Source organism: Aquarana catesbeiana, linkage group LG01, assembly GCF_042186555.1.
Source record: "Aquarana catesbeiana isolate 2022-GZ linkage group LG01, ASM4218655v1, whole genome shotgun sequence".
Taxonomy (NCBI): domain Eukaryota; kingdom Metazoa; phylum Chordata; class Amphibia; order Anura; family Ranidae; genus Aquarana; species Aquarana catesbeiana.
The window spans coordinates 542,517,941-542,530,113 of NC_133324.1; the positions used below are offsets into that span (position 1 = coordinate 542,517,941).

The 12,173-nt window shown below is 39.2% G+C and overlaps 1 protein-coding gene across 1 annotated transcript in view; it reads right to left on the reverse strand.

Moving 5' to 3' along the window:
* Positions 1-12,173, reverse strand: part of LOC141105219 (FYN-binding protein 1-like) — a 446,065-nt gene that overhangs the window by 88,909 nt on the left and 344,983 nt on the right. Inside the window, exon 12 of the mRNA XM_073595110.1 lies at positions 5,020-5,104. Within this exon, the coding sequence (XP_073451211.1) occupies positions 5,020-5,104 (85 nt within the window). The remainder of the gene's footprint in view (positions 1-5,019; positions 5,105-12,173) is intronic.

The window sequence follows — 12,173 nt, forward strand, 5'->3', positions numbered from 1 at the left end:
TTTTGAAAAAATAAAATAAAAAAAATACATCTTCGTTTTCTTTATTCCCCAAAAACTTCTGGCAACTTGGGGGCTAAACAAAAAAAGAACCGATTCCTACATTGACATCGATTAACCGCTCCCGAACCAGCCGCCGCAGTTTTACCGTGGCAGGCTAGCTCCCCATGCATGAAATCATGTTACTGTACATGATCTCGCGGGGTCTGGATAGCAGACGCGCACGCGCCCGTTGCACAGCTGAGGTGCCGATGCTCGTGGCAGACGGTCGCGATGACTGCCGGCCATGAGCGATTGTGACCCGAAGACACAGAACAGGGACGAGTGTCCTGTTCTTTTCTGACAGGAGTGACAGATCGTGTGTTCCTATTAGCTAGGAACCACGATCTGTCACTTCCTGTAGTTAGTCCCTCCCCCTTCAGTAAGAATCACCGCCCAGGGAACACAATTAACCCCTTCACCGCCCCCTATTGTTAACCCCTTCACTGCCAGTGACATTTTTACAGTAATCAATGCATTTTTAATAGCACTGATCGCTGTATTAATGCCAGTGGTTACAAAAATGTGTCAAAATTGTCCGATGTGTCCATCATATTGTTGCAGTCATGATAAAAATCGCAGATCACCGCCATTACTAGTAAAAAATAAATAAATAAATAAATAAAAAATGCTATAAATCTATCCCCTATTTTGTAGATGCTTTAACTTTTGCGCAAACCAGTCAATATACGCTTATTGCGATTTTTTTTTTTTACCAAAAATATGCAGAAGAATACATATAGGCCTAAACTGAGGAAAAAAATAAATAAAAAATAAATACATTTTTTAAAATATATTTTTGGGAATATTTTTATAGCAAAAAGTAAAAAACAATGCGTTTTTTTTTCAAAATTGACGCTCTTTTTTTGTTTATAGCGCAAAAAATAAAAACCACAGAGGCGATCAAATACCACCAAAAGAAAGCTCTGTTTGTGGGGAAAAAAAGGGCGTAAATTTTGTTTGGGTACAATGTTGCACGACCGTGCAATTGTCAGTTAAAGTGACGCAGTGCCGAATCACAAAAAGTGCACTGGTCAGGAAGGGGGTAAATTCTTCCAGGCTGAAGTGGTTAATGTGGATGAGGAAATCTCTGTCAGAAAAAAGTGAAAAAGCATATGCCGATGCATAGGAGCTACCGCCTGCTGACCACCCCAGCTTCAAATGCTGGGCATACACTTTCTTTTTTTGGAGAAATCTCCCCCTGCGGCGCTGCAGGCACTGATGTATGTATTCTGAGAGCAACACCCTGCTGCTATTAGAATACACAGATCAGTGCTGCAGCTGATTGGCATTCCTGCAATGCAAACAACAACAGTTAACAATAACACACAGTAATGATATAACATTAACTCAACAGAACAACTTTTATGTTAACTTTTTTGGTAACTTAGCTTTTCAGAGTCATAACTTTTTCAACTTTAGATTTTAGGGTCTCTCAAAATTTGATAGTTTCCTGACTATCTAAGATCTTTAGAGACCCTTCCTGTGCAGAATTTTGTGCCGTGCTGTACCCTAGACCAGAGGTCTCCAAACTGTGGCCCGGGGGCTGGATGCGGCCCTTTGCTTGCCCTTATAGGGCCCTTGGGACACTTTTCATTCCACCAATACAAGACACTATTCCTACCACTGATGCCAGCAAAGGGGCAATATTCCTGTTACTGACAACAATGAGGTACTATTTCTTCCACTGACACCAATGATGGCACTATTGCTCAAACTCCAACGATGGGGCACCAATAATCTCACTGACACCAACAGTGGGACACTAATTCTCCTACTGTCACCAGAGATAGGGCAATATTCCTCCCACTGACACCAGCGATAGGGCACTATTCCTCCCACTAATACCAAAGATGTATTGCTTACTCCCACTGGCGCCAAGACAATTTCTACTCCCAAGGGCCACAGTCCAACCCCCCTAAAGTCTGGAGGACAGTAAACTGGTCCTTTGTTTAGAAAGTTTGGCAACCCCTGCCCTAGACTAATAGTCCACTACGGTATGGTACAGACAGAAGCAGTCCTTGATGCAGAGGCCAGATTGGCCAGGACAGTAGGGACAAAAAAAAAACAGGTGTCACGCCTTATTCAATATTTAACACAGACACAACACTTTTTGGGGGGCGATGTTTGTGTTGGGGTAGGTGGAAGGACATCTGTAAAATGCCTCTCATGTAGCCGACTAACTGCATCTAGACTTGGGCTGCGGGCCACAGCATCTTCTGGATATAAAATAGCTGAGATAAACGCTTCCTGAAATTTTAGGAAGTATACAGTTCTTCCAGTAACTTTGTAAATAACAAAAGTACTGTAAAGAGTCAATTGAAATAAATATATAGACACATTTTTGTACCAGTGTCTAACTCTGCAGGAGGCTAAATACAGGTTTGGTCATTGAAGTCTACACCACTAATATTTAGATTATAGTCGTGGACAAAGAGAGGCTTTTCAACCACCTTTTCATTATTTAGGCTGCATTCACACCTGAGTGTTTCAAAGCAGCAATTTTTATCGCAATTTTGCCGCATTTTTGCCGCATTTTTGTTCAGGTCACCAAAAGGCAGAAAAACGCCTGTAATCTGCCCCAAAGAAGCTCATGTTCTTTTTTGAGCTTAGGGCGTTTTTCAGGCGTTTTGTTCAGGTGACAAAATGCTCAGATGTGAACATGTGCCATTGAAATTAATGGAATTTTGCTTGTTGGGCATTTTTCAGGCGTTTTTTCTGGCGTTTTATTAGCGTATTATAAGCTAAAAACGCTCAGGTGTAAATGCAGCCTAAACCATAGCTTGAAATGTTAAAATTATCTCTAATGCACTAGAGCAAAACTTGAAGAATCCTTGTCTCTTGAAGAGAGCTACTACATGGTAAATCTTTGGATATACCTGTGTACAGTGTGTGTCTACAGACATTTATTTAAAGTTATAAATTGCTATTGCTAATATTGTAAGTGTTTACTACTTCTCGATTAAAAGTAGTTAGTGGAAGAAAGGAGTTAATTGCTTAGTTAACTAAATCCAGCGACAATCGAGTTTGTCACATATTGCTTGAATTCTTGGTGGCTGCAATTGCATTATGCTACTAGGGCCAACCACTGCACTGCTGGTGCTTGCCACTTCACTATGAAATACTGCAGTGCTGGTGTTTAAAAGGCCAGGATGTACTACATCTCTGGTGTTTGCCAGATCACCAAAATGTAGTGCAGCACTAGTGCTTGCGCCCTGTTGCATATGACCATAATTATGCGTTTCTAGCACTTCAGCAACATGGGATCGGGTATGCCTGGTTTTAGCAGGGACCTCTTCACCATCGTTCAAGCTAGCTGTCAGGGTGACGCTTCTTTCTACAGGTTCATATTCTGAGCCTGATTCTGACAGTGAGGCTTCCTCCCTGCTCTCATCTGTCATGCTTAGAATCCTGTAGGCCTCCTCACTAGTGTACCTTTCTTTGGACATTTTGGGCACTAAATTTAAAAGGTACCTAGTGGCGACTATGGGGAAAAAGAGCTCCTGGCTAGCAATCCAGGAATGCTTGCGTGCTACAAATAAAATAAACTGCTAGTGCTTGTAGAGATCAGGCCCGATCTTGCTAACCCCCGCTGTATTGTGGACAATGTATCAAAGGTGGCAGTAATCAGAAAGATTATACTGACACTGCATTTGTTGCTTGTTGGGGAAAGGGGGGGGGGGGGCTAAATGCAAGTGCTGGCAGTGATCAGGGCTGATCCTGCTAACACTGCATTTTTGGGAACACTATACTATTGGGGACATAGTGTATAGTTCTAAGTAAAGTTCTGATAATTGTGATCAAGATACTGCTCCTTACAGACACTATACTAGTAATGGCGGTGATCAGCGACTTATAGTGTGACTGCCAAAAGTGTGGCGGGAAATTTGGCACTTACTGACAGTTGCTGGGAGGGACGTTAACTGACTCTGATGCTATCTGACGTTGCTAGTGACACTAGTACAGTGATAAAAACATTTTACACTGTACTAATGACACTGGTGACAGGGCAATCAAGGGGTTAACTGTGCCAAACAACTGTATGCAAGTGTATATGTGCTAATTTTACTCACACAGGATCTGTCTTCTCTCTCTGAATGAAAAGAGCTCAGGGAGGAAGAACTGGACAGATACTGTATCTTCTCTTTACAAACAAGACACAGGGCTGTGCTGTGCTTGGCTACAGTCAATCAGCAGATTTATGGCCAAAATCATTGGCTGAAACCTTGTGGTGTAGCCAATCACAGCACAGGTCAGAATGTGCTCTCGAAAACCAAGAAGTACGCGGTGACATACGGGTATGTCTCAGTGCCTAACTGTGCCGCCCACTCACAATAAATGTACTGTGAGTGGGCAGCAAGTGGCTATAAGGTGAAATATTTTTATAACTCATTCTGTTTATGTATAGTCTAAAAAATGTTTCTAGGTCTTGCAGTCCCACTCATCACCACCAGCCAACTGTTTACAGGATGAGCAATCTTCAAAAACATTCTCCAGTTGATGCAAACAACCTCCCACCCACCCACCTACCTCCAGCCTATTAGATGGCAAATGGTACTCTCTGCTAGCACTGCTCTCTTTCCTTTCCCCTCTTTACTAATAAGAAAAAAAAAACATTAAACTGTGCTTGTGAAGCACTCTGCTGGGATAGGTGCCAGTAGATGGAAGGATCTGTGTTTTATGGAGACCATGTTTATGGAGACATTTGCTATATGTTAAACCACTAAGTTAAAAACCATGAAATACGTGTCACTGGAATCACTCTTCTGCCTTTTTAACTGAAATGACAAAAGTAGAAGTGAACGACCTAGATGCCCCTATTTTATGGTTTTACTTAGTACTAAAACAGGTACAGATTATTTCAAAGATTTAAAAAAAAAGGCTAAAATGTGAAAACTTTCAAAATGGTATCATAATATAATACTGTATGGTTAATGTATTAAACAAGGTTTAAACAAACAAGGTTTAAGGTCATTTTAATACCTTAAATTTCTTCCTCATTTCCTTCAGCTCTTTATCTTCAGTATTCGTGATTTTTAAATTCTCCCTTTTTGGTACTTCAGGTTTACTGTTAAAATGAATTAAATAACCAAATTAGCACACAAAAATCATTTATTAAATTCTTTAGCCCCCAAAAAAATGTTTTGGATGCAATGGGAAAAATATAAAATGTATGTTAAGTATATTAGTCTGTCTGTGACCACATGAGGAAAATTTTCTCTCAGAGAAGTTAGAAAAAACTTCCCCAGTTGGGGCACGTATGGCAATTAAGAAATAAAAAGAAACTATTCTCTGCTCTTTGCAAAACAACATAATATATTTAAGCTGAAGTTGGGATTTGTTGTATATTTACTTTACATAGTTACATAATTAGTCAGGTTGGAAAAGGACACAAGTCCATCTAGTTCAACCAAGGGGAATAAAAAGCCTACAATCTTTTATACACAATCCTATACCCACAGTTGATCCAGGGAAAGACCAAAAACCCCAGCAAAGCATGATCCAATTTGCTCCAGCAGGGGAAAAAAATCCTTCCTGATCCCAAGAGAGGCAATCGGTTATATTTCCTGGATAGACTTTCCTAGAAATGTTATTATCCAGTTATATTATGTACATTTAGGAAAGAATCCAGGTCTTGTTTAAAGCAAACTACTGAGTTATCCAAAACCAGCTCTTGAGGGAGTCTATTTCACATTTTCACATCTCTTACTGTGAAAAACACTAACTGTGTTACTTTGATTCTGTGAAGTCATAGAGACGATATGAATTTGCCATTAACTTTTCAGGACACTGCTACTCTGCCTGCTCCCTACCACAGTGCTGACCAAATTGCTGCCTGCTCTGCTAGGTGTCTGTATGTGGTTATCATAGCACCCTTTAATCATAGCCCCTTCTTATTCTTCACAAGAAGTGATATCTAATCTTTGCCCTTTTCGTAAGGTTACCCATAAATGGGGTAGGCGAAGTCTAGGGAGGGGGAGACTGGGCAAGCAACATGAAGGAGCAAGGCTGAGGCAATGTGTTCTTGGTTCATCTATGTGGGCTGCCCTTAGGATAGGCTTCCCGCTCTCAGGCTAACACCTTACCTTGTGGGAACAATTCTTCTGTGATGCCAAAGGATACGGGTCTTTGAACTGTGTTAAGTATCTTACTTCAATGTCATGATTTGGAAGCTGTACTGACTTAACTTAAAGTAAAGGAGATGGACCTGTCTTTTGAGAGCATGTAAACATGTGAAGTGAATCCATACACAGTATATTATACTCTCAAGTGTAGATTCAATTGTAAGCCTCTTTGCCTCAGTAAAACACAGTAGTAATGCAGCCTTTAAAACTGTTCATAATTTTTTTCCAGTTCAATTGTTATTACAAAAAATATGACAGTATAGAGAGCACATCCAAATGAGTCAACAGAATCCTCACATATGTGCATGTCCACACAAAAAAAAAATGAAAAGAATAAGATTTTTTCAAATAATAAAGATTTAGATTTAGATTTTTTTAAATTTAGTTTTGATTTGATTAAATATGAAAGGTCATAATTAAATGGAGTTAGAGCACATTGAGATATGTGCAGGTGCATTAAAAATAGATACAATTTAAAGAAGTGTAACAGGCAAATTGAAGTGTTAAGTAAAGTTCTAGGATTAACAGAAGTTGTCAAGCTAGAAAAACTAAACTTATAATAAGAAAATCATGTTGCTTGTCAGTAAGATAATAGTAACACGGTAAAAGGTTTATCCATTTCTCACATAACAAGGCTAACTGAAAACCAGGAAGGGAAAGGAGAAAAGGAAAAAACAGAGGAGTAAAAAAAGGGAGAGCCTAGCCTCAGAAAGGAACATCCTCAAATCCATATTGTTTCAGTACACAACTATGTAGTACAGCAGTTGAGTGGTATTTTTAAGTATTTGATGACTTTGCAATACAAAAAGCTGAAATAAAATTTAAAAAAATGTTAAAATAATTGATTGTGTTATTTGGTCACACTCCATTAATTTGTTTATCGTTCCAATCCTTTTTAACTTGTATATTTTGGAATAAAAATAGATCTGGGGGTACTTGTGGATCACAGACCTGGCAATAGCATTCCATGCCAAACATCAACAAAACTAGCAAAATAATCCTATGCATTAAAAAGTGCATACATTCCAGAGATAAATAAAAAAATCTGCCCCTTTACATAACAATGGTTAGTCCTAATCTTAAAAATGCAGTTCAGTTTTGGTCACCATTCCTCAGAAAAGACATTGTTGAATTACAAAGAGTTCAGCAAGGGGCAACAAAATTAATGGGGGGGGGGGGGGTGGAGGACCTCAGCTATGAGGATTGATGATATGGATTAGTTATTTGACAGTAAGAGGGGATATGATTACAATATACCAAGATATCAAAAGGTGACTTCAGTAACTGTAATAAACAATTTATTTTATTTTATTTTATTTATTTATTTCAGGTACTTATATAGCGCTGTCAGGTCCCTGGCTTAACAAGCAGCCATGACTAGCGGCTAGAAGAAAGGTTTAACCTTAGATTGTGGAAAGGGTTCTTTACTTTTTGTGGAAACTCCCTCCCCCAGAAAGTGGTACTAGCTGAGAGTATTGACAGCTTCAAATAAACATTTAGATTTCTTCCTTGGGAAGCAGAATATACAGGGCTATGGGAATTGTGGGAAATTTTTTACACACATAGAACTGGATGGATCTGTGTCTTTTTTTCAATTGTATAAGTTATATAAATTAGTCCAGAATTGGTGTTTTGGAATGAGGCCCTTGGGTGCATTAAAATAGAGATGAGAGCTACACTGTAGTAGAATAGAATGTCCCAGGATTCAAGTTGTATGTCTTTTTTCATTTGTTTAAGCTGACATTTTTCAGTTTTTTTTCCAAAAAGGGCTCTACATAACGGCAATACTTCAACATGTGAATGCTGGTAAGTTTATTGTGACCAGAGTTGGGCTTAAAGTGACAGGGAGACCTTTATTTCAGGGGCAAAAGTTTGTAGTTCAATTCCTGAAATTTTAATTGGTGGCATGATTGATTTGTGATACATTCAATTGGATATTAAATTATGTCTCCCAAATGAAAGCTTTTTGGAGCATAGTTTTTAGTTGAGATCTTGCTTAGTGATAATTTAATCATGCTCATAAATATATAAATAAGATACCTGCACCTGTATGGGTGTCACATGGACTTATTAATCAATTTGTGATTTAATTATTCCTGTATAGAATTTAGTTCCATTTCCTCAAGCTGTATACGTTGTGTGATAATACATGTGAAAAGTGGCACTTTTAAAGAAAAAAGATAAATGTTTTATGTTTTATGAAGGTATAAAAATGTTTCTCTTACTATTTTAACATGTGTTCAAGTTTAGTGCTGCTAAATGCACTGATGCCATTTGATCAGCATGGAATCCAAGCGGCTAGCATTTTAGAAGAGATTTCCTTTAAATATTTGATTTTTTTTACTGTTTTTTCACTATATTTTTATTTAGGAGGCAAGGAATGTATCTATACAAATAGAACTGCAATGTTTATTTAGTCTCATCTTAACTTTGATGATGTAAAGCTCGCCATACACTAGTAGATCAAATGTTTGGTAAGATTATTCTTATTCGTTGACTTGTTAAATGTAGTTCAAAAGTACTTCAAAATGTAATTTGCTTTTAGCATTTGATTTTGGAACAAATGGACTTTCCTGAACGAAAACCACATTCACCATCAAAACTTTATTTTTTCAAGAAAAGTTTCCCATCTTGCTCCTTTGAATTTTCTTCTCACTGCGGTAGAAAACAAACTAGTCTTCAGTATAGCGAGAATAACTAGATATTGATTTGCAATAAGGTAGGTTGTTGAGAATATGCACATTTTTAAAATCGAATGTAGCAGCAACCATCCTAACGGGCATATGGTGCACCAAAGAAAACTCCACAGGTTTGTAGAAAAAAATGGTCACCAGATGTAAAAACATTTTTCGGGCAAACATCAGGAATTATTGCATTACTATTAAGCAACAATGATTGCTTTGACTTGATAAGAGTGAACTGAGTCACTGCCAGCAGTATGTGGAATGTTTGTTTACTGCAAGGTCAGATCCTGTGGACCCAAGGAAATAGCAGGTTGATCAGCAGGGACATAGTAAGTAAAATTGTCTATGCTGCTGACCTCTTTAACCACTTCCGGACCGCCCACCGTCGTTTTACGTCGGCTGTTTGAAGAGGAATAGCGTTGTTATGGCAGCAGCTAGCTGCCATAACCCGGTATCCTCTTCTTCAGTGAGCAGTCTGGTTTAAGATAAAAGTGGTCTGTGTGGCGGATTCACCGCAAGATCACTTTTATCAGTGGCGCTGCGCTCCGTTGCCCTCCGCTGCTTACCGGAGCCGTCGGCAGTGGTGGAGGCAATCAGGTCTTCACCCTTGCTGGGAATTGAGATGAGTGAGGGGAAGATGGCCCCCACCATTCTCTATAACAATGCAGGGTAGAAGCGATGTCAAAACGTCACTTCCGCCCACAGCAGCTCTTAAAGGGTCAATTAAAAAAAAAAAAAATTTTAAATGACAATTTTTTTTATTGCATTTTAGTCTAAATATGAGATCTGAGGTCTTTTTGACCCCAGATCTCATATTTAAGAGGTCCTGTCATGCTTTTTTTCTATTACAAGGGATGTTTGCATTCCTTGTAGCCTCCCTGGCGGTATGATTATGTCAGATTTTTGCGTCTCAGAGCGATACAATTATTTTGCATAGAAATTTGGCATTTTATATTGTAGGCTTGTAATTCTGAGAGCCCTTTCACACTGGGGCGGGGGCGGCGTCGGCGGTAAAACGCCGCTATTATTAGCGGCATTTTACCGTCGGTATGCAGCCGCTAGTGGGGCAGTTTTACCCCCCGCTAGCAGCCGAGAAAAGGTTAAATACCACCGCAAAGCGCCTCTGCAGAGGCGCTTTGCCGGCGGTATAGCCACGCCGTCCCATTGATTTCAATGGGCAGGAGTGGTAAAGGAGCAGTATACACACCGCTCCTTCACCGCTCCGAAGATGCTGCTGGCAGGACTTTTTTTACCGTCCTGCCAGCGCATCTCTCCAGTGTGAAAGCCCTCGGGGCTTTCACACTGGAATGAAAGTAGCGGCACTTTCGGGTCGGTTTGCAGGCACTATTATTAGCGCAATAGCGCCTGCAAACCGCCCCAGTGTGAAAGGGCTCTGAGCAATAACACACTTAAATCTGTCCAAACAAGAGTCTAGAAGATATCCCGGGTATGATGAAGTTTGAAACACAAAATCATAAATTATAATATAATAAATAAATATAAATAATTATAAAAAATAATAATATAATAATAATAAAATTCATTTCCCCACGATTCACTCTCGCTCAATTCTGCAAGTGTTCTAATTTATTATCGCTGTTTTCTAGCTGTCTAAAACCACTTTTGATGTAAAGGGACACTTTTTGGTTGCTATGGACAACCTCCAGTTTCCAGAACATTATATATCATATAAAACTGCATGCAGGGCATTGGATAAAGCACTGGGAACAAAAGGGATGTGAAATAATTTCATACAGTAATGTAATCTGTAAGATTACAGTGTACTGTATGTATTATGATTTTTCACTTTTTTGAATTTGCCGCCGGGCTCCGCCCCCGTGCGTCGCTCGCAGGGAACGGAGCCCGGCACACAGAGGCATCGGGCAGAGGACAGAGCCCGCGGACACAGCAGGGGGACATCGCAGGATCCTGGGGACAAGGTAAGTATACCGCACCAGGATCCTGCAATGCAATTCCGAGTGTGGCTCGGGGTTACCGCTAACGGTACTGAAATTTAACCCCGAGCCACACTCTGGAAAACCGCCAAAAAGGTTAATAGGAATAAAGTGACAATTAAAAAAAAAAAAACGGTTGCCTAATGCATAGCATACACCGCTGGTCAGATTCAGCTGTCTGAACGGACTTCCACCGCACTAGGTGTTTACGATATATTGATGCACTCCCCTGCTGGAAATATTGTAAGTGACTTTTTTTAACAATAAACAAACGATACTACACTATATCTGCCTTCCCTGGCTCTTTCTGGCGGAGCTTGATTTTCAGATGTGGGAGATTGGAGCGAGGACAGATAAAAAAGATTTGATCTGGCTATTCCCGGGCTCATTCGACTAAGTTCACCATACATGTGAACGATTAGAAAAAGATAATTGAATGGTTTCCAGGATTTGAGGAGGTACTTCATGTCTTTTGGTCACTTGCTTGCCAGGGCCATCTGGTAAGCGCAATTTGTTGTCACTTGGGTGAAAAGTCACGAATATTATTTGGAACACGGATTTTATTACTCACATGGTGTTGGAGAGGAATCATCTAGAAAGAATTTCGGAACTGTTTTGAACTTTTCATGATATATTTGTTTGAGCAATCATAAATATATTAATTATTTTTTCTGAGACATTTGTGCACATGTATAAAGTGAAGCCATTCACTAATACAGGTTTATACACGGTTCTGAATGTATACATATTATTTGTATAAATCACTTTTTGCATTTTAATGATTGAATTGGGAGCGCCCTTTACCACAGCATTCATTCTTCATTAGTCTTCACTAATTTCAGTTGCATCAACCATTTTTCCTTTTTGTTTTATTTTTGGCGCCGGTTCCATTTATTTATTAAAAAGAAAAAACAGTGTAAAAATAAAAAATAAAAGGTAAAATATATAAGAATTTTTTTTTTTTTTAAACACGCCCTGTCTTCTGCGTGCAGAAGCAAACGCATGCGTGAATAGCGCCTGCATATGAAAACGGTGTTCAAACCACACATGTGAGGTATCACCGCGATCAATAGATGGAGAGAGCAGTAATTCTAAAATATTTTTTCCCAAAAAGTGCGCTTGTAAGACCGCTGCACAAATACGGTGTGACAGAACGTATTGCAACGACCGCCATTTTATTCTCTAGGGTGTTAGAAAAAAAATGTATAATGTTTGGGGTTCTAAGTAATTTTCTAGCAAAAAAAAACTGTTTTTAACTTGTAAACAACAAATCTCAGAAAGAGGCTCGGTCCTTAAGTGGTTAAGAAGGAATCTTTTGCTAAAATAAAGCATGTACAGTACCGTTTTGATAGCAGTTGAGGGTATGTTCTAAC